The sequence below is a fragment of the Capra hircus genome, chromosome 7 (assembly GCF_001704415.2).
Source record: "Capra hircus breed San Clemente chromosome 7, ASM170441v1, whole genome shotgun sequence".
Classification (NCBI taxonomy): Eukaryota; Metazoa; Chordata; class Mammalia; order Artiodactyla; family Bovidae; genus Capra; species Capra hircus.
This window is the reverse complement of record NC_030814.1, coordinates 93,679,671-93,702,855: the sequence shown is the minus strand read 5'-3', so window position 1 is coordinate 93,702,855 and position 23,185 is coordinate 93,679,671. Positions and strand designations below refer to the sequence as shown.

The following is a 23,185-nucleotide window of genomic DNA, read 5'->3' as shown; positions in this document are numbered from 1 at the left end:
AACTGGGCATCCTGGGGAGCCCATCACCAAAGCAGGGCCGAGGATCTGTTCCATTGGTGCTGGCTGCTCTGTGCAGCCCCCAGCGGGGGGGGACATGGGACAGGGGGTATGGGGAGGACAGTCATGGCAGCAGACAGGACAGGCGGGTGGGGAGAACCCACCGATGACCAGATGTCAGTGTCCAGGCTGTTTTCCGCCCCTGCTGTGCTGGAGTGGGAAGGTCTGCTGGGCTCTGGCGCCCCCCAGTGTCGGTTCCCTTCACTTTCCTGAACTGAAAGTCCAGCTGCGGGAGGAGGAAGTACAGAGGCAACCAGTGCTGAGGGCAGCCTGGCCACCAGAGCCCACTTTGGCAGCACCTCCTACAGTGACAGCATCATCAGCCGATTCCAGGGTCATCATAAGGCCGGCGCAAACCTCAGTTCTTCCCTAAGAAATCCAGGGTTACAAGCAGGGTGTCCCACTCCCTCCCAGGTAACCACTGGGAAGTGGTGGGGTGACCACCAACTGGATGCAGAGGAGGGACCCGGCAAGGCAGAGGAGGGGCTATGGGCTTCTAGGAGACCCAGAGAGAAGCAATGGGTGACAGTCAGAGCGGGAGGAACCTGATGCCTTCCCTACAGGGGAGCAGGAGGAGGCCCGGAGAACAGAACAGCCACCAAGCCCGCATCCTACCCCTCCCCGCGCCATGTCAGTGGGCACACCCTGTGCACCAGCCACTGCTCTCAGCAGAGACAGTGGGTGAGCAGAGAGACGACTGCTCACCCCGAGTCCTGTACACACACACATGCCCACTGGATGATTAAAACAGAAGGCGTGAGCCACCAGCAGGCAGAGATCTGCACAGCAGATGAGCTGACTCTGCCCACTTCACCAGCTGAACCCAGGCTCATCTTGCTATTAATGAGACCTGGGAGAGCATTACCCACTGCTGTCACCTTGAAACAAACAAACAACAATACTTTATTTTTTAGACTTAAAGAAAAACTACAAAGATGAGGCAGCGTTCCCACACGCCCCACACCCGCATTTCCTGTGAGTGACATCTCACCCTAGGATGGCCTATTTGTCACTTCAGTGAACTGGCACCGATGTCCACGTCTGAGCCAGACCACCTGAATTTCCCCTAATGTCCTTTTCTGTCCCAGGACACCATCCCGGGTCCCCTGTGACAATCAGCTGCCAATTCTCCTTATGCTGTTCTTGGCAGGGACAGTCTCTCACACCTTCCTTGTTTTTGATGACCTTGACAGCTGTGAGGACTGGTCCAGAAATCTTGTAGACTCTCCATCAGCTTGGGTTTGTCGGAAGTTTTCCTGTAGTCAGACTGGGGTTATACTGGGCTTTTAGGAGGAAGGCCACAGAATGAAGAGCCCTTCTCGTGCCGTTGTTCCGGGGTGCACGCTGTCCACAGGGCTCACCCTGGTTGATGCTGGCCCTGACCCCAGTCTCTCCAGTCTCTGTGTGCAGCCTGCACACTGTGAGTGCCCTGGGGAGTCACACCCTCCCCACTTCAGGGCAGAGACGCTACACAAACTACTGGCGATTCTGCAAGGGCTACTTTCTCCTGCCCTGTCCGGGCCATCTTCTTTACTTTTCTCTGTCATCTCATGCTCCTGCCCCTCCCACAAGGCCAACGCCAAGGCTGGGCCACCTGTGCCCTTGGCTCCTGGCACTTCTGGTGCTAGACCATGTTCCCGTGCCTTCTGCTGCAGCTGGTTCCTCCTGGCGTCTGGACAGGGGCCCCTCCACCCTCAGTTGCCGATTCCTCCCTGCCCTCCCACCTTGGCTGGCCGCACCAACACCAACTGGCCCTGAGGGTGTGCCCACAAAGAGTTTTAGCAGCTCCAGAAGCCCTCAGTGGCACTGGGCACTGCCAACCTCCCTGAGGTGCCACCTCCTCCAGAACATGACTGCAACGCCAACTGACCCTCCCCAGGCTCCTCATCCTCTGCCCACTCCATCGAGATGGTCCATAAGGCTCTACCTTTGCTCTGGTCTCTATTATCCGAGCTTCCTGGGTGACCTCTCTGACCATTGTGTGGCCACAGCCAACAATGTCACCTAGGAAGTCACACACTTTGACAATGGCCACTGGCTCCTTCTCCACCCTGCTCCCGTCCACTCTTCCTCAACAAGCCCATGTGTACTAACTGAACACCCACTATGTGTTGGGCTACGTGCCAGGCTGGCCAGGGGTTTAATGATCATCACCAAGGACAGCTCCTGCCATAATGAAATTCACATCCCACTGAGCGAGTCAGACAACAAACGAGCAAGAAACTAACAGACAAAGCTACACTCAGGTGCTACCAGGGGAACCTCCATGGAGGAGTGAGAGGATGGACAGGACAGGTCCAGGGGAGACAGGTGGTCAAGAGTGTGTGTCCCTTGAGGAGGGGGTATGAGAAGCAAGGCCTTGGGGTGGCTGGAGGCAAGTATTCTGGCAGAAGAGCAAGCTCCAAGCTTCTGTGGCACAGACGACTCTGGAGTGCTCCAGGAAACAAAAGGCGGCCAGCCGCTGAACACAATGAGCTAGGGGCCTGGCCTGGAGGCAGCTGCTGGGTGGAGCATGGCAGCAGCAGGGCTGAGGCCAGTGTAGAGACCAGAGGAACCCATGAGCCAGACCAGGTGTGAGATGAGGACCCCAGCAGGGCAGGGGCGGGCAGGAGGGAGAGCCACCAAGCGGACTTGCCAGTGGGCTGATGGGGAGGGAGCCCTGGCAGCCGAGGCCCCTAAAGCAGCAGCACTCCCGGGCTTGGATTGGCTCTGTCCCCTAGTCTGCTCTCCGCTCTGTGGTGGGCACCTCTGTGCACCGAGAGGGAGGTGGGTGAGGAATGAAGGGGAGCCTGTGGTTCTGCCCACTGGGTAAGGCTGGAGACTAAAGTGTCAACAGTGGTGAACGCCCACCTCCATCCACCCTTTCCTTCAACCATAACCCGACTGCTCTCAACTCCGGTCACTTCTTAGAATCAGCAGGATGGCCGCTACAAACCATCACGGCCCAGGCCACATCCCGGACCAAGGACATGACAGGGGGATGGGGAGGCAGGAGCGGGGACAGCTTCGGTAGTTTGTAAAGCCCCTCAAGGACTCTGCTGCCAAGCCCAGGTTGAGAACTCCCGCTGGCAGTGCGTGAAGGGAGCGGGCCAGTTATGCAAAAGAGCCAGACTGCAGGGGCTGTGCTCAGAGCAGGCGACTGGGGGAAGGCCCTCACTTCCCAAGTTACCGTTTCTCTAACAGGGTCCGTCAGCCACCTGGGGAAACAATGCAGCTCCCTAGGGTGCTCATCAGTCCAGAATCCAGGATGTGGGCAGGGTGGGGATCCCCACTTCCAAGCTCCTTACAGATGACTTTCCAGTGACCTAGAGGCCATGAGGCCACTGGAGTCAGTGCCGTGACGGCAGGTCAGCGGCTGCCCCCCACCCCCTTGAGGGGCGATGGGAGACCAACCCTGAACAAGAGGGCCGAGGTCTGGTGGGAGAGCGGGGCACTCTGTGGTGAGTGTGGTCAGGGCGTGGATCCTGCACAGGTGCTGCGCTTCAGGCGGCTGAAGCCTGCCAGAGCCAGGGTGGAGTCTAGCGGAAAGGGGACGGCAGGGGAGGAGGGCCAAAAAACCCTGGGCCTGGTGGAGGCGCGTGGGAGGCCAGTGCCCCTCACCTGGGGTTCTAACTCTGCCCGGTACCAGCACTGCCCCCTCCGGAAAGGCTCAAACTCCCCAGCTGGCTGACTCGGTGGATCTGGGTGGGGCTTCGGACGTGTTTCTCCTGGTCCCCAGGCACCGCTAATGCTCAGGGGCTGGCCAAGAGCCATTGCCCTGGAGAAAGCAAGGCCGCCTCCATGCAGAGTGCTCACATGCCAGGCTGGGCGACCCCTGGGCCAGGAGCCTCACGTTTCCAAATGTCTCCTCTCTTTTTAGACAAGGGTTAAGACTACGAGACGACTCCATGGCATCTCACCTCGCTTCCGCAGACCAGAGCAACCAGACGTCATCATGCTGACCTGGGGTGCCCAGTTGAGGAAGGCGAGCACCCTGTGGACAGGGCACTCCTTTGCAGCATGAGGCTGGCGTGCAGTCGAGTCCTTTCTCTAAAGGCCCACGGGGGCTCAAGGGACAACATCACTGAGGGAGAGACTCTGTCTTGGGGGCGATGAGTTAATTAATTAGGTGATAAATAAGAAACAGTAAATGTCCCCAAAGGAAAGAAGACAGGCAAAGGACAAAAAGAGTTCTTACATAAAATAAGAGTATAAACAGCCGGAACGGATGAACTTCACAAGAAATGCAGACTGTCACCACACTCAGATGTCATTTTTCACTTAAGAGATGTGAGAAACCCTGCCCGGCCTCGAGGATGCCAGGGCCAAGCAGAAGGCATGTGAACCGGAAAGCCCCTGGAGGGCCAGCTGGCAATATGGGTCAACAGCTTCTAGACAGCACCCGCTCTCCCCTCTGAGGGTTCACTTCTAGGAAGACTGCCTACAGAAATAACTGGTGAGCCAAGATTTGTGCCAGGGTATTAACCTCAGTGGGGCTTGTAGCTATAGAAAAGCAGTTACAACCTGTCATAAACTCAGAATAGCCTGTAACCACTGTGACCACGAGACAGCGTAAGTCCAATGATAGGGAGAGATGTTCACAGATAGAGGAGGAAGAGACAGCTTGAGAGGTGCAAACACATTTTTGTAAAAGCACATGACTGCTCACAACCATAAATATGTAAAGAAAAAACTATGGACGGACACGAGCCAAAAAGCTAACAGTGGTGGGATTACGCGTAATTTAAACTTTTCTTCCTGCTTGTCTCGAGTTAAACTTTTTTTCTATAAGGACAGAGGTGATTTCTATTGAGAAAAAAAGTGGTCAGCTGGACGGGTGTGGAAGTGTATCTTTGAGGAAGGAGCAGTACTGGTGAAGTCACAAGAGTGTGACAGGAGGGTGTGTCTGGGAGATGACAAACAGTGCATCCAACTCAAGAGGAGGGTGAGTGTGGGGTGCAGTGGCTAGGAGTGAGGGGTCTCAAGGAGATTTGTAAACAAGCTGGGGTGTGGGCTTTATCCTGACCAGAAGTGCAAGCCAATGAGACAGAAGCTGAGTAGGGAGGCTGAAGGCTGTGGACCAGTGACCAGTAACCAGTATGACACGGTCCGGGGGGGTGCAGACTGGTCATGGTGCCCCGCGGGCCACATGACACCTGCAGACGGGCTTAGATACCAGGACAGAGAGCAGGGCAGGCTGCATAGTAAGGCCAGGTAGTGACCGTGGATGGAACAGGCAACAACAAAACAGGTGGGGCCCGGATGGTCAGAAACACTCTGCATCTCGAGGCCAGCACACTGAACATCCCCACATCCGGCCACCATCTTGTCCCACCACCTCCCACCACCAGTGCCTGGCCCCCGGTTGGCGCTCATAAGAGGCTTGCTGAATGAATGGCTGGCCATGCCGACCAGGCCCACTCATTCATTCACTCCACAAAAACTGATTATGTCTCATCTGGGGATACCAGAGGGTCCATGCCTCTGAGAACCATAAGGAGCTACCGGACAAGCAAGTTCCAACTTCAGTGCCTTGTGGAAACCCATATACTGGCTGATTTCCATGGGGACCCAGAGGAGCCTCTATCGTCGACTAGATCAGGCCAGGAAAGACATCCCAGAGCAAATGGGGCCCACGTGAGGGACAGGACACATTAGGGGTGCTAGAGATCCCACTGTCACAGTCAGCAGCATGGTCTGGAGGGAGCATGGAAGACCAGCTGAGAGCCTAAAGCAGCAGGTCAGGCAGAAGACGATGTGGTCTGCTCTAAGGTGATGGCAGGAGGGAGGGCGGAAAAGGGATGGAAACATTCAGGGACACAGGTCAAAGGTCATGCTTAGATTTCTGACTGGAGCCACTGAGTGGACAGTGGTGCCATCTAAGATGGAAACCTGGGAAACAAGCGGTTGGCTTGTGGGAGACTCAAGGTCAGTCTGGGAAACACTGAGAGGCTGAAGGCCCTGGAGCTTGGGAGAATTCTGGTTGCAAGAGAGGTGGCACAGCTGAATGTCAGGCTAGGCTTAGGGGTGCATCCACTCACTCTAGCGTTGGCCTAGGAAGAAGAGGAGGCTACGGAATAAGTCAAGGACTGCCTAGGTCAACGGCTGAGAAGAGCTGCATGAGAGACAGAAAGAGGGGGGCGGAGCCTCCGAGGTAGGAGAAAGCCAGGCTCATGAATCTGAGGCAAGAGGAAGCTTCTTGCCCTAAGAAGAGACAGAGGAGACGGCTCTGTGAACAGCAGAGGGTGGACGTCAGCCAGAGGAGCTTCTCACCTGGGGGCTATTCTGCACTTCTGGGGACCTCTTTTGGTTTTCACAACTTAGAAGGTGCCCCCAGCACCTGCAGGGCAGAGGCTAGGGAAGCAACCTGCAGGATGGCCCTCCCTCAAGAGTTACCCAGTTTCAAACGTCAAGCGGAGAAACCCCGAGCTAGAGGGGGTCTGGCCATCGAGCAAGGGCTCTTAGCACCCGAGACTGGAGCGTGTTTGAATGCTGGTGGCAGATCCTGGAAAGACTCAGAGAAGTAGATACTCACATAGCTTGAGGTTCTTTGGATGCTGAGATAGGAAGGGATCTAGGACAGAGGTGAAATGGCTGTTATGCGAGAGGAATCAGGGCCTGAGGGGAGAATATGTGCTGAAATGGCTAATGTGGGGCACGTGGATGTCCATGTTGCAAGCTTGGCTGAGGTTTGATTGGACAAGGTGCCTGTCCGCCACGATGCAAGAGTCTCGCTGGGGTGGGTACCCGAGCCAGGATGGGAGAAAGCAGACTGAGAAAGGTAACCATGTCCAGGGCTTCACCAGAGGAATGTACTAAAGGACAAGAAGTGAGATGTGAGGCCCTGGCCCCAGAACCAGCCTTGAAGAAATTATCACACACTGGTGGCAAGATCGAAAAGTGAATGAGGTAAGTTTTCCAAAAAATTAAGTTCATTCAATTTAAAGAACTACTATCAAGGCCTGCAGTTTCCCAGGTGGCTCAGCAGTAAAGAATCTGCCTGCCAATGCAGGAGACTCAGATTCAGTCCCTGGGTCGGTAAGATCCCCTGAAGAAGGAAATGGCAACCCACTCGAATATTCTTGCCTGAAGAATCCCATGGTCAGAGGAGCCTGGAGGATACAGTCCATGGGGTCGCAGAGTCGACACGACTGAGTGACTGAACATCAGCAGCAGCAGGGACTTCCCTGGTCCAGGGGCTAAGACTCTGTGCTCCTAATGCAGTGAGCCCAGGTTCGATCCCTGATCAGGGAACTAGATCCCACATGCTGCAACTGAGACCTGGAGCAACCAAATAATGAGTAAATACATAAATATGTGTGTGTGTGTGTGTGTGTGTGTGTGTGTGTGTGTATATATATATATATATATTTTTTTTTTAATAAAGAACTACAAGATGTGAGATGCAGAGCTGAAATGTCAACCCAGGCTCATCTACTCTACGACTCCCAACGCATTACATTCAAACTTGCCCAGAGAGCAGAAGATCTTTATTTCTGAACTGAAACAATTTTCAAATCATGCCTGTGCTGATTTCACTGGTTCTTAAAACCAGTTCTCTCCAGACTCATGTCGCCAAATCCAGGTGTTCCTATTAACATAGCTCTACCGCTGCTGCGAAGTCGCTTCAGTCGCGTCTGACTCTGTGCGACCCCATAGACGGCAGCCCACCAGGCTCCGCGGTCCCTGGGATTCTCCAGGCAAGAACACTGGAGTGGGTTGCCATTTCCTTCTCCAATGCATGACAGTGAAAAGTGAAAGTAAAGTCGCTCAGTCGTATCCGACTCTTAGCAACCCCATGGACAGCAGCCCACCAGGCTCCACTGTCCATGGGATTCTCCAGGCAAGAGTACCGGAGTTGGGTGCCATTGCCTTCTCCAACATAGCTCTAATGCCTTTGAAAAACACAACAAGCCAAAAGATAGAGGAGTCAGGAATATTGCCGGGACTGAAAATTTCCTTCTGCCAGAACACAACAGGAGAAAGGCAAGACTCAGCAGCAGCGCAGAAGAATTTAAAAACCTCTCTGAACAAGGATTCTTATTAAGGATGGTCTTCTGGAACTGGAGAGAGAGAGGAATTTCTAGAACATTCCAACACTGTTCAATTTTGTGTATTATCTAAAGCCCCTATTTTGAAGACATGTAATAAATTGCACACTCTCAGAATTGAGAGGGTCATTAAAGGACTTTGAGCTCAAAGTCCTCTCTCTGGGACTTCCCTGCTGATCCAGTGGCTGAGACTCCGAGCTCCCAGTGCAAGGGGCCCGGATTCAACCCCTGGTCAGGAAACTGAGATCTCACATGCTGCAACTAAGACCCAGTGCAGCCAAATAAACAATCAAATAAAAACAAAACAAAGCCCTGGGGTCAGCGGGACTCACCTTGGGGACAGGTATCTTAGAGTTACTGGCAAATGCTGTGAGTCGATGAAACAGGACAATGGGTACATGGGGTTCAACAGAATTACTCTAATGTAAACTTAAATCTTGGGTTGGCCAAAAAGTTCGGGTTTTTCCATAAGATGCTATAGAGAAACCCGAACGAACTCTTTGGCCAACCCAATATATTTCCATAATAAATATGACTTTTGACTTTGAAATTATTTTTCAGTGTAGGGAATCAAGATCTTACAAGCCAGGGTGGGAGCCAGAGCACTGCCGAGAGGACTGGCCATTCCTCAGAAGAGCTGGGCAGAGACGAGGAGGAGGAGGGGGAGTGGGAGGTAAAGGAGGGCCTCCCTGGGGAGGAAAGAAAGGAAGTGCTTCACAGCCCCATGTCTCTTCACATTTCTCTCTAGAACCCTTGCAACCTCGCTCGCAGAACAGAGGCCTCCTTACAGAGGGTCTTACCAGGTACTGGCCTTCTGCAAACCCTTAGGCGGTAGGCAGCATCATGAGGAAGGCAGGAGCCACCATCCCCACTTCGTGGATGGGGACACTGAGGCGCTGTAGGAGGGTGGAGCTTTGCGCCTGCCTGCCTGCCAAATCCACGGCCCACCCATGATCCTCTGCTCCCCTGCTGCAGCCCCCGTGAGAGTTCAAGCTCAGTTTCAGATGTTCAAGTTGACAGCACGAGAACAGAGTCAGGGTGGCCCAAAGCCAGCGAAGGGCTGCCCACAGGGGACTGACTCAGCACTCTGCCGCAGGTGTGACCTGGCATGCACCGCCTGAGAAGACAGGCTGGGCCTGCCCCTGGCAGGACACTGGCTAGGGTCCCTGTACAGCTGGGACCGTGCCCATTCCAGCTCTCACAGCATCCCCGTTTCTCCTTCCTGTCTCCTCATCTTCCCTACCCTCCCACTGTCTTGTTTTGTACATATTCTCCATCTCAGGATGGATTTTTCCTCCTTTGGGAACCTACAGCCAATCTTACACCAGGACGGGAGCAAAACAGAGTTGAGATAAAAATGAAACTTCCTGGCTAAGAAACAGGGCTTGGTGGGATGGCCCCACATACCATCCCCCACGCCCAACACATACAAAAATGGCTCTGTTTCTTTACCTGCCACTTTATCCCGAATAAGTTTTGCAGATTCCACTTCACCAATACTGCTGAACAGACTTCGTAGCTCATCCTGGGTCATGTTCTGAGGGAGGTAGTTGACAATCAGATTTGTTCTCCCGATGTCGTCCCTGCAGTCTTCGGCCATGTGGTCTTCATAACCATTAGACATTGTATTTAAAAAAAAAAAATCTGCAGGGGAAGAAAAAATGAAGTAAATTCCAAACGTTCCCACTGCAGGATATCAAAGCAACGCTCATGACTATGTTTGTACTTAAGACATTTTTCTTTTCAATGCTATGAGTTCAACTTATGTCCACGCAGAAACCTGCACGTGGATGTTTATAGCAGCTTTATTCGTAACCACCCCCAGACTGGAGGCAGCCAAGATGCCCTTCAGTGGGCGAATGGAGAAACACACACCAGTCATCTGGTAACACACACACAATGGAAGGTTCTTCAGTGCCAACAAGACAGGAGCCAGGAAGCCACAAAGACACGGAGGAGCCTTACATGCACACTGCTGAAAATAGAGGGTCTCCAGTATGTGCCATTGTGGAAAAGGCAAAACTAGAGAGATTGCAAGATCAGGAGTTTCGGGGAAAGGGGAACGAACAGGTAGGGCACAGGGGTTTTTAGTGTAGCGCCGCTCCTCTGTATGAGGGTATAAAAGTGAAGAGTAAAGTCTAGGGCTTCTCTGGTGGCACTGTGGATAAGAATCTGCCTGCCAATGCAGAGGACATGGGTTTGGTCCCTGGTCCAGGAAGAGCCCACACGCTGTGGAGCAGCTAAGCCTGTGCGCCACAACTACTGAGCCCGTGCTCTAGAGCCCAGGAGCTGCAACCACTGGAGCCCGTGGGCCTAGAGCCCGTTCTCTGCAACAAGAGGAGCCACTGCAATGAGAAGCCCATGCACTGCAATGAAGAGTAGCCCCTGTTCACTGCAGCTAAAGTCCACATGCAGCACAACCAAAAAGAAACAAATCCAGAATTTTTTTTTTTTTTTTTTAAGAGTGAACTCTAAGGCAAACCCTGGGCTTTAGTTAGGTAACAACATGGGTTCATCTATTACAACAAAATACCACACTAAGGCAAGATTTAGTAATAGAGGAGGGAAACTGTGCCTGCGGAAGGGTATAGGGAAATTCACTCTGGACTCTCTTCACAATCTTTCTGTGAACCTAAAACTGCTCTAAAAATAAAGTCTACTGAAACAAAACCAGAACTAGTCCAAGTTTAACCATTTGCACTTAATAAGAGGGCTTTAAAGAAGCAAGCCCACAAACAGTCCCAGTACCAGGACTGGAGCCTCTGGGAAGTGCTTGGGGTGTCCTGAGAACACTCTAAGGATCCCGAATTGCTTTGTCCGGTCTCCATGTGCACCACTGGTGCAGCGGCACACGGAGGAGGCTGCGACGAGCGCCAGGGCAGCCCACCCAGACACCTTGTCTGTCCTCCGGCCAGCAGGCAGAGGGCCTCTGCACTGCTTTCCTCCCAAGACAGAGTGACTGAGCTAGGAAAGAGGTTACGAGTTCTCTACCAGTTAGGGGACCTTTGTCTCCAAAGCTGGTAGGCTCTGGAAAACCTTAAGCTGCCTACAGAAATCCTGACTTTCAGCAACACCAGCAGGGCACAGAGATGGCTTCGGAGGAAAGTCAGCTCAAGACCGCTCTTCTGGAAGCAGCACTCATTTGAGGTTTTGCTCACAGGCACTGCTGTGAAGTTCTGTGTCCTTGGCTCTAAAGAAGCAGGCATCTCTATGGAGCTGAAAGTCATCACTGAGAAAAAGGCCCTGCTGCCCACTAGTCAGGAGGTCTACAGGGCAGCCCAACCCTTTCTCCAGATTCTTACTGCCCAGTTCCGACTTTACGCTTCAAAACCCAGTGCCCAGTGTCTAGAGCATTTCACCTCCTCTAAAAATAGTCTTGCCAGCAGTTATATAAAAACCAGCGTGCATCTCCTGCACAGGATTTCCCGCCTGCCCCATAACAACATGAAGAGAGGAATCAGGTCTGGTTCTGAGTTTCCTGGGGCAGACATTCAGGTCTTCTCTACCTTCCAGCTCTCACTTGCTTCGGACCGTATACAACACGCAAAATCAGTCTAGTCTCCTAGTATTTCTTTTTTGAAAATGGTCTATGCTTCCTGCTCTTTAAAAAGCAGTTTAGCATCAAGAGTCATAAAAGATTGGAAAGGGAGACTTCACAAGGTTAGAAACTCCTGGACGGCAAAGACATCACAGGCAAGCAGCAGGCTGACAGGGAGGAAGTGTCAGCTCCTTATTATCTCACTTAGAGCTGGGTTCTCACCTTGGGTGATTTTGCCCCCTCCTCCGTGGGACACTGGGCAGCATCTGGGGTCACTGCTGGCTATCAGGATGGGAGAGCCTTGTGCCACTGGCACCTAGTAATTAGAGGCCAGGGATGCTGCTAAACACTCCATAAGGCACAGGACAAGACAGCCCCCACAACCAGAAATTATCTAAAGTGTCAATACTGCTGACATTGAGAAAAATTGATTCGAGATATCTAGAAATCAATATGAAAAAAGCCAATATATCACTAACAGAGAAATGGACCAAGGATATGAGCTGAAACTAATAGATGCTGGCAGTTAAACAGCTAATAAGGCAAGAAAAGAGGCTCAAGTTCACAAACAATGAGGAAAATGCAAAATAAAAGGAGATGCTACTCTGTGTCAGTCAGAGGGCCTACAATCCAGGATGGATAAAACCCAGTGTAAGTAAGGATAAGTGGAGGAAAAAACACACCCTTCCCCCACCTTTTTTTAAACACCCTTATACAGCACCAATATGAGTGTGCAAAGTGCAACCTTTTGGAAAGACAACATGGCAGGCCTATCAAAATGTTTAATGTGAACGCTACCCTCTGACTTAGAGCTGCAGGAAACTGATCTACAGAAATAATCACACAAGTGCAGGAAAGTATGTGCAAGGAACATGGTGACCCCAAGGCTGATAAAACACTGGATATAATCTAAATATGTATTAGATACTTCCCTGGAGGTCCAGTGGTTAAGCCTCTGCAGGGGACCTAGGTTTGATCCCTGGTTAGGGAACTAAGATCCCACATGCCTCGTGGCCAAACAAAACAAAACAAAACATAAATATGTATTAATGGGAGATGGTTAAATAAATACCATTTTCAGTAAAAAGCATGGCATTAACAGGTTTGATCAGGAAAAACTCCACAAACCTGTTAAACTGTCTGTAGCCATGACATTTTAAGATCACTGGAGAAGGAAATAGCAACCCACTCCGGTGTTCTTGCCTGGAGAATCCCAGGGACGGGGGAGCCTGGTGAGCTGCCGTCTATGGGGTTGCACAGAGTCGGACACGACTGAAGCGACTTAGCAGCAGCAGCAACAGCTCAGAAACAAACAAAAACACTGGCTGAAGCCTGAACCAAAGTACAAGGATTAACTAAAGAATTAAAATGCATGCTGAAGTTTGTTCAAAATGTGATTCGAATCTTTTTCTTCCTCCTCCCCCCTTTTCTCCTTTATCTCCCTCTCCATTCTTGTTTTACTCTTCTGCCTTTTCTCTCACACCGATTTCACAGATAATAAACTGGGCAATAATTACCAGAGTGGGCTGTCCTCAATGCCCGGCAAAAAATTTGCTTTCTAAATCAGTGGTTGGCAAACCATGGCCCATGGGCCAAATTTGTTCAGACCACAGCCTGTTTTTATAAATAAAGTTTTATTGGCACACAGCTACTCTCATTTGTTTATGTTCCGTCTATGGCTGTTTTTGCACTCCAGTGACAGAGCTGAGTAGCTGTGACAGGGACCATATGGTCCATAAAGCTGAAAATATTTACCATCTGGCTCTTTAGAGAAAAAGTGTGCCGACCTCTGTTCTAAAATGTAAAAATAGAAAAATTTCTTGGAGAAAATCTTTGTGACACTGGCTGAAGCAAAGATTTCTTAGATACCATGCATGAAGCCAGATCCATTTAAAAGAAAATTGATAAACTGGATATCATCAAAATTGAAAACTTTTGCTCTTGCAAAAGACACTGCTAGGAAAATTATAATCCAGAAGATTATATTTGCAAATCACGTGTCTGAGAAAGGTCTTGTATCTATAACTTTTTTTTTTTTTTTAAAGAAAAACCTCTGAACCTTAACAGTAAGAAAACAACTCAATTTTTTAAATGGCAAACAATGTGAACAGATACCAAGCCAAAGAAGATATACGGATGGCAAACACACACATGAAAAGATGCTCAACATTATCAGTTTTCAGGAAAACACAAATTAAAACCACACCAAGGGAGTTCCCTGGCAGTCCAGTGGTTAGGACTCCACACTTTCATTGCCAAGGGCCTAGGTTCAATCTTGGTCGGGAAACTAAGATCCTGCATGACCAAAAGACAGACAAACCACATCACAACACTGTTACCCATCTAGGCATATAGGAGGTCTAAAACAAAATAAAAGCAAGAAAGCAAACAATGACAACAGACCATACTGAGCTCTGGTGAGGCGGTGGAGAAACTGGAACTCTCATGCAATCGCTGGTGGCAATATAAAAATGGAAGCCGCTGTGGACAACAGCTTGGCAGCTTCTTATAATTAAACATAAACTTACCATAGGACCCAGGAACCCTACTCCTAGTACTCACACATGGGAAATAAAAACTTTTGTTTATATAAAAACCTATGCAGTAATGTTAATAGCAGCTTTATTAATTTTTTTAAACATTCCGTTTCTATTTTTTAATGTTTGTTTTTTCATAATCTTTTCCATTTTTGTTTATTATAGGAAATGGAATATAGTTCCCTATGCTATATATACAGTAGGACCTTGCTGTTTATCCATCCTATACATATATAATAGTTTGCATCTGCTATCCCTCCCCACCCCCTTGGCAACCACAAGCATGTTCTCTGTGTCTGAGTCAGTTTCCGTTTTGTTCACAGGTTAACTTGTGCCATACTTCAGATTCCACATATAAGTGACATCTCACATGGTATCTGTCTTTTTCTTTCTGACTGACTTCACTTGCTGTGATCATCTCTAGGTCCACCCATGCTGCCACAAACGGCATTACTCCATTCTTTCTATGGCTGAGTAGGACGCCACTGCATATACGCACCACATCTTCTATGCCCATTCCTCTGTTTCAGGGCGTTTAGGCTGTTTCCATGTCTTGCTATTGTGACTAGTGCTGCTATCAACATAGGGGTGCATGCCTCTTTTCGAGTTAAGAGTTTTGTTCGGATATATGTCCAGGAGTGGAATTGCTGGATCATATGGTAGCTCTATTTTTAGTTTTTCTGAGGAACTTCCATACTGTTCTCCATAGTGACTGCACCCATTTACATTCCCGCCAGCAGTGTAAGAAGGTTCCTTTTTCTCCACACTCTCTCCAACATTTATTATTTGTAGACTTTTTGATGAGGGCTATTTTGACTGGTGTGAGGTGATACCTTGCTGTGGTTTTGTTTTGCGTTTCTCTAACAGCAATGTTGAGCATCTTTTCATGTACTTACTGACCACCTGTCTTCTTTGGAGAAACGTCTATTTAGGTCTTCTGCCCATATTTTGATTGGGTTGTTTTTTTTCGAGTTGTATGAGCTATTTGTATATTTAGGAAAGTAAGCCCTTGTCAGTTGCACCATTTGCAAATTTTTTCTCCCAGGCTGTAGGTTGTCTCTTCATTTTGTTTACGGTTTCCTTTGCTGTGCAAAAGCTTGTAAGTCTGATTAGATTTCACCTGTTTATTTTTGCTTTTATTTCTATTGTCTGGGAGACTGACCTAAGAGAAAAATGGTATAATCTATGTCAACAATGCTTTATGTTTTCTTCTATGAGTTTTTATGGTGTCATGTCTTAATAACTCTTTAATCCAGTATGAGTTTATTTCTGTGTAGGGTATGAGGGTGTGTAATAATGTCATTGATTTATATGCAGAGCAGTTTTCTTCATAATTGCCCAAAACCGGAACAATCCAAAAGTCCCTTGAACCTCCAGTGGATAAACTACAGTACACCATACAATGGAAAAGTATCCAGCAATTTAAAAGGTACTACTATTCACGCAATTGGTAAGAGTCTCATGTACATTTTGCTGAGTGACTGAAAGCAGACTCAAAGGCTACGGCATGGTTCCATTCTGGAAAAGGCAAAAGCTTTTCCAGAGGTTACAGATAAACCAGTGGTTGCCAGGCGCAAGGAGTGGGGGAAGGGTTGACTTCACAAGGAGAACATGGGGAAATATTTTTGTTTCCCAGGTGATAAAATTTTCCAATATCATGATCATGGTGGTAGTCATATTCATTTGTAAAAACTCAACCAAAAACTGAATTAAAAAGTAAATTTTAGGGACTTTCCTGGTGGTCCAGTGGTTAAGATTCTGCCTGTTCACTGCAGGGTGCACTGGTTTAAGCCTTGGTCAGGGAACTCCCCATATGCCATGCCATGGTGTGGCCAAAAAAAAAATTTTTTTTTTTATTTTTTTAAAGATTGAAAGCATGAAGCTTCTGCATGACAGCCCTGTCCTTAGCATGCTGCCTCCTCCTGACATGCCCAGTTGAGGCTGAGCAGCCCCCTGTGGGCCCCATTCTTGGTCAACTGGCACCGCTGAAGAACTCGAACCCCAAGAGCAGTTTCTTGGTGCTTCGGTGCCACCCTGCAATTCATGTCCCTTCCCCTGACCTTTCCAAATCTGCATAGCTGTCCCCGGAAGCACCAACCACAACCTGGTCTTGGTGTCTGCCTGACAATCGATGACTCCAGCCATCTCTCACTCGCCAGACCCTGCCTCCTGTTACTCAGCGTCCCGCCAAGTGGCAGTCCTGTGGACATCTCCAGGTCACCCCTTCAGCCCCACCAAGCCAGCTCCCCCACTTCCCGCCCCCACCAGTTCTCCCTGACAGTGGAGTCACCACCTGCTGAGGCTCAGTGGTTACATGACTTTGCCCGGGGGCAGTTGTCACCCTGTTAATCAGTGTCAGGGCCAACCCTCAAGTTGTCGCTGCAGAGCAGTCTTCCAGGGATAAAATGCCAGGCCGGCTGCAATGGCCCCTGCTCGTCCCCCCTTCTCCCTTCACTTGACCGTCCCCAGCATGCCACGGACCTTCATCTTTCTGTGCTTTTGTTTCAGCTGCTCCCTTGGCAGGGAGAGCCCTCCCTCTCCATCACCTCTTCATTTATCTTTACAGAATCTCCCAGGATGCTCAGTTGCTCTCGTTCTCAGTGCCTGCACGTTGCTGGTGTGAACCTTCATTGTTGCACAAATCACTCCGACTCATAACTATTTGCTTTTCACCCACATCAGTGAAAGCTTTGAGGGTCAAGGCTACATCACTGTTGCCAAGGGTCCCCAGGGGTATCTGGCAAACATACCAGGCACACACAGAAGAGGGGTACAGGCACACTGGGAATCATATGTATTTGATGCATTATTTTATGTTAAAGAAGGGTGGCTGGAAATTGTATCGACAATCTATTTAATACATTTAGTATCTTACTTTTTTAGGGTCATCCCATCCCAGCCCAACCCATGGACCAAAGTCAACTGCAGGGAGCAAAACTAACGAGAAACTTAGTTTAGCAAAGTGATCCCTGCTGATTTGGAAATGTTTCTGGTAACGGATCTGTGATGGAGAAGTCCCGTTGGGACTATCTCTGAGGGTTTTCAGCCCTACTGAGCTATTTTCAAAAGTTCTGGTCATGTGACTTCAGACATGTTGCTCACATCAGTAGTATACCTACTATGTATATAAGGGAGAGATACCCTATACATGTGAGTGTATGTGTGTGTGTATATAAATGATATAAAAGCATATGTAAGTGGTACATATGCAAAGCAGCAAGATCAGTTTCTCTCAGGCGCCTATGAGCATCTATCTTGGTTTACAGTCACAGAACAGGCTTTCTACCTGGGCCAGAACAAAACTAGAACAAGTCAAATATATCCTGGGGCTCAACCCTGACACCTCACACATCACACGACAGGGCCTGGACTCAATTATTTCTGCCGTCCTTTCCAGATGCAAAGTCCCAAGTTCTTCAAGGTGAAAGTCTGAAGAGTGTAAGGTCACCCAGGAAATGCTGTGGTGCCAGAAAAAAAAACTGACAGCACTACCTGACCCAATTTTAACCACTACGCAAGGTGAGGGCTCACTGAGATCAACTCAATTTCCTTCCTTGTCCCTTCCCACAGCCCACGGTGAGGAAAGCTGTCCAACGGGGACAGCTAAGTCACAGCAAGTCCATGCCTGCCAGTCTGAGAAGCCCAGGGGAGAGGCAAAGTGGGTGCAGCTGGGTGTCCAGTCGAGCCAGAGCGCTCCATAGACCCCGAGGGCACTGGCTCACACCTACAGCCCTGCTAGGAGTTCCAGTTGATCAAGGCCCCTCCAAGGCTCTCACATGAAACTGCAGAGCAACCTGGCCCAGGAGGAAAAACCCACTGGCTTTAACAACACTAACCTTACTGCTCATCAGCTGAACTATGTCAGGGATGCCACTTCCTTTCCTGGAGCTTCCGTCTCCCTGTCTGCAAACTGAGCTGTCTCCCCCTGCTTCAGCTCTCAGCACAGTTCCTGACATGTGGCAAGCGCCCACTAAGGACCACACTGACCCTTTCCACTTGGGGCCCTGGAAATGATCCGCACCTTTGAGGCCATTTCTAATGGGCCTGGGTTCCACGGAAGCCACGGTGTGTTCCAGAGCCAGGGATCACAAGCACCCATGGGACACAGAAGAGATCGGTGGTAGTCCCTGGTCAGTCACGCAGCAATTACACACACATCCTGAGACAAACTGGCGGGTCTCCTCATCTGCTCACCAGCAACATGAACCTCACTCAAGCCTCATCCTCTCACTCTGACTTTACCGACAAAGTCAAGGTGAGCACGCGTCTCCCTGCCCTCCCCACCGCCTGGTGCAAGCATCCTCATGTCTCCTTCTGTTCTCACCCCCTCTTCAAACCTTCCCCTCCCCCAAATCACTTCATTTGGCGGCACCCATATACACTTGTCCCCCAGGCCACCTCTCCCATCCCCCAAGCCTAAGTGAGCACCAGTTTCTGCTGGTTTTGCATCTGAGATGCCTCACTCTCCCTCCATCTCTCTGCCATTGTCCCTGATCAGTTCCCTGTCACCTTCTGGGCAGACTGACTCCTATCCAGTCTCCCTGCCACATGATTATTTCACACCAAGCATCGTTTGGCCTTTTCCCCCCAGTTCACTCCCATTCCTCTGTCTCCTGATTTCTGTTTGTGGCGACATTGGTCTTGCCATTGGGTTGCTCTGCGCTGTTTCCTCTCCTGTAAATCTTTCCTCTGGCATGAATGTCTCCCTGACAGGTGGCTGGATCCAGTCACCTCTGAGCTCCCTTCTTTCCCCCAGCACATGGAGCGCTATCACATGCCAGCACGAGCAAGGCAGTGGGTGTAGAAGACAAAACAGCAGTCCCAGTCCTGACCCTCAGGCGAGTGCTGGGCCATCTCTGTCCTACCGGAGCCTCTTGACTGGTCTGTCTGTCCTTACTCTCAGGGCTTCCCTGGTAGCCCAGTGGCTGACTCCGCGCTTCCAATGCAGAAGGCGCAGGTTCAATCTCTGTCAGGGAACTAAATCCCAAATGCCACAACAAAGAGTTCACAGGCCACAACTAAAGATCCCACATGACGCAAGTAAGACCTGGCACAGCCAAATAAATAAATATCTGGGGGGAAAAATAGGAATAAAAGAAAGGCGCTTTTCCAAACTCACTTCTTGACTGTGTCGAGAAACCCTGTGCCACCTGATCCTGGCATACTTCTCTAGATTCATCTCCAAGCCCACCTTCTTGACCCTCTGCCTGCCCGAACCGGTCCCCTCAGGGTTCTGGACTTCTCTGCATTCACCTTTTCTCTTACTCAGGCTGCTGGCGGCACCTGGAAATAGCTGCCCACGCCTCTCTGAGGACAATGACCAGTTTGGATACCGCCTCCTTCAAAGCCCAAGTAATGAACAATCATTTCTTTCAAAGTTCTCCAGGCTGTCGTTACCCACGGCTTCCTCCTTTCATCACTTTAATCTCACACATCTATGTCTTTTCTCCCCTGTTCAGGCTGTAAATTCCTCGAGGAGGCAATTTCTTCCCCTCCTCCCTGTTTCCCACAACAATGAGAAAACAGTAAGGTTTTACATGTTCAGTCTATAAAACTGTGCTCACTGACTTGGTCAGTGCCCACGAGGCTCTGGGTCAAGTGAGGATGGACAGTGAACATATGAGCGAGTCCCATCGACACCTCCAGGATGCCACCTTCTGCCACCCCCCTACTTCCGGTCTGTATATCCACAGAAGGTACACGTATCCTACTCAAGTGACGTGCTATTCTGTCTATGTCTACATGCTAAACTGCTCCTTCTCTTGTCTTGTTTCTCTGAGTGACCGTTATCCACCTACTGGGCACTCAGGCAGTGCGCAGAATCATTGCCCAATATTTTCTCACATCCCACAGCTAAACACCCACTGAGCCCTGTGTCCTTTACCCCCTAACTGGGTCTCAAACCCACCCCCTACTTCCAGACCACCACAGCCCTGGGTCATATTTGTGACCTTTCTGATTTACGGGAAAGTCATCACCTCCGAAGTGGTTTGCTGGCTTTCAGCAATATTCTCCTCCAGCTCTTTGTCCTGTGTGCAGACCTGACCCCTTCGCTTTGTGGAATGAAACTGTCAGACAGTCCCCCTTGGCCTGGTCTGCAGAACAACACCCTTTCCCTCTGCACATCAGCTATCAGAGTCCTCTTACCACCACTCACTTCAGCTTTCTTGCCTCCGAACTACCAGACCCCGTGTGGGTCTCTGAACAAACCAAGACACCCCCACCTCCATGCCTTGGCTGGTGTGGTTCTTGCATCCTACCAAGCCCTTCCCCACAGCAGGCCTGGATAACCCCTTCCCTCCCGTTTCACCTCCTCCAGGAAGGTGATTACCTTTGCCCACCAGGGCTAGGTTAATAGTTTCCTTTTCTGTATTTCCACATCAGCAGGCACATAACCATAATTACCACGCTCAACAGAGTGGGCTGAAACAATCTGTGCATTCGCTGCAATCACCAGTGCCTCCCCAGAGCCTAGAACAGAGCCTGGGACTCAGAAACCGAGGGCCAAGAGTAAGCTAAAGGAGGGAAGCAAAACTAACTTCCCTCCCACAGGCTGGTTTCCTCTTGCTCTTCCCCGACTCAGTCTCAGGTCGGCCTTGCCGCTTAGCTACTGCCACCTAGGGGCGAAAGGAGGCGGCTGCACTTCTTTCACCATTCAGCACTGAATCTGATTCCATTGAATGAGATGGGGACAGGAGTGCAGAACTACTGGTGACGATAGAGAAAGAGCAGCAGTCTGGGGAGGCTTCATATGGTGAGTGAGCTTCAACTTGGGCCAAACAGCGTGAGGAAGAGATCTCCAGGTGGAGGAGAACAGCATTCCAGAAAGTGGGGGCAACAGGCAGTGAGGGTCAGAGTTTGGGGCCTATGTGCAGGCGAAATCGGAAAGGAAGGGGGGGCGGTTAGAATGAGCAAAGGACCCCCGACTTTAGCTTTTAAGCCACCTAAAAAGGTTTAAAAATTAATTTATTTTCCACCCAAGCACTCTTGATTGGGAATAACATAATCAGATCTTGCTTGAGTGTGAAAAGGTGATAAGTGATGGGAGGCAGGAGTGAGACAAAAGCAGGGCCTTAGGAAGACGGTACTTTCATAAACCTCTCATTTTCCACTTGCTGCCCCATGACTTCACAGTCAACACAGCCAATCTGAAACTCCGCCTCTTCAATATAAACATGATTTAGTTCCACCTTTTGAGATGTTCATATATCTTGCTTTCTTCATGGGCCTTTAAGTCAAACATTTTTATAACAGATTCTAGCACAAAGCTCTGCACACAGAAGATGCTCAGTGATACATGAATGGAACGTCTCTCCAGGTCTCCCAGATGCTGGGATTATAAGAGTGGTAAAACTTGGCCGTTAAAAGTAAGAAATCTGAGTCAGAGTGCCTGAATTCAAATCCCGCCATTAGCCACTTTCCCGTGTGAGACTGGTCTCACTAAGCGACCTCTGGGTTTCTTTGTTCCTAAAACAGAACTTACAACAGACAGCACCCACCTCAAGGGCTGGAGATCAATGTCCATCTGTGGATAGCACATAGTAAATCCGCACTAAATACGGTTGACGATTTATAACATTATATATTCAGTGTCTCCTCAGGCACAGGTCATGCAGAATGCTAAGGCTTTCCAAATCCTTAAATCTACACAGCAACAGTCTCATCTATCCCATTCTACAGATAAGCAAACTAAGGCTCCCACAGTGGAGTTTGTCCAACGTCTTGGGAACTCTGGATTTCAAGGACTCAGAAATGGGGCTAGGGGTACTTCTAGTGGAAGATCATTCATTTAGTCCAGGAGTGATTCTCACACATGTGAGTATGTGTGTGGTTCTTTCGGAAATCTCTGAAGATATTTTTGATCTTCACAACTGGGGGAAGAAGATGCTGCTGGCATCTAAGTGGGTAGATGCCAGGGACAGCCCTTCCCCCACCCAAACCCAGAATGATCAGACCCAAAATGTCAGTAGTGCCAAGGTTGAGAAACGCTCTTGGAGAGAATCCGCCTCCCCAACGTCCCACTTTTGGAGCCTTGGCTATTCAGATCGCCCATGAATACTCTGTGAGGGGGGGCTCTGTTCCTCCAGGGGCAGCACCTGCAGAAGTTCTCCTCCACCTGCCCTGCACACAGTGGGTATCAGAACCCATTTTTAATATGCCTAGCAGCAGAGGATGCCGGAAAAGGAAGAGCATCCATCCCCCATTGTTCAATTGCGTGCAGTTTGTGTTTTCAACACACACACATTTTACGAATCCAGACGTCCCACACCCCAGAAACTGTTTTGTTAGAGACGGTATTCAAAAAATATTTTTTCTTTCTTCCCCTAGGGCTCTCATACATACCGAAGGGTTTGTACACTTCTAAGAGGACCTCAGATCCACCGCGGTCCTCTGACAACCGCTACAAAAGATCGTGTAGGATTTCCCGGGGGAGCGAGCCCGGGGGCCGTGACCTCCGAGAGCTGAGGGCGCTCACTCCACTCCCTCGTCTCTGGCTCCGCTCTCCCGCCCCCGGATACTCGGCTTGCAAGGCTACCCGGGCCTGGCCGCGGAACCCGGCCGCCAGGCGCGTGCCCACGCCGCGACCCCCTACCTCGGCCCTCGCGGCGGCCGAGGAATCCGACCCGGGGCCTGTCGCTGGCGCCCACACCGGCCGGCCCCCGCCCGCTCGCCGAGGCCCGCGCGCGTCCCCTCCCGGCCCGGCGCGGCCTGGGCCTTGGCCGGTGCAGGCCCGCGAGCGCCCGCGGCCCGGCCAGGCGAGCTCAGGCCTGCCGCGGCCTACCCCGTAGGGCGCCGTCGAAGGCCCCCGCCTCACCTGGACGCGGGCGGGTGGGCCCGGGGCTGCTCCTGGGCAGGCGGGCGGCGGCGGCGCGGCGCTAACGGCTCCGCTCGGCCTCGGTAGCGGTGGCGGTAGCGGCGGCGACGGCGACGGCGGCGGCGGCTCCTCCTCAGCGCGCACGACCCGCTCCGGCCCGCGGCCCGGACACGCCCCCCCGGCGCGCGCGCCCATTGGCCGGCGTCCG

At 50.6% G+C, this 23,185-nt stretch overlaps 1 protein-coding gene across 1 annotated transcript in view; it reads right to left on the bottom strand.

Moving 5' to 3' along the window:
- The window catches only part of ELAVL1 (ELAV like RNA binding protein 1), a 36,579-nt gene extending 13,468 nt beyond the window's left edge, over positions 1-23,111 (bottom strand). The window contains exons 1-2 of the mRNA XM_018050993.1: positions 22,978-23,111; positions 9,540-9,731 (exon numbers count right to left, since the gene is read on the bottom strand). Of these exons, the coding sequence (XP_017906482.1) occupies positions 9,540-9,711 (172 nt within the window). The 5' untranslated portion in view covers positions 9,712-9,731; positions 22,978-23,111. The remainder of the gene's footprint in view (positions 1-9,539; positions 9,732-22,977) is intronic.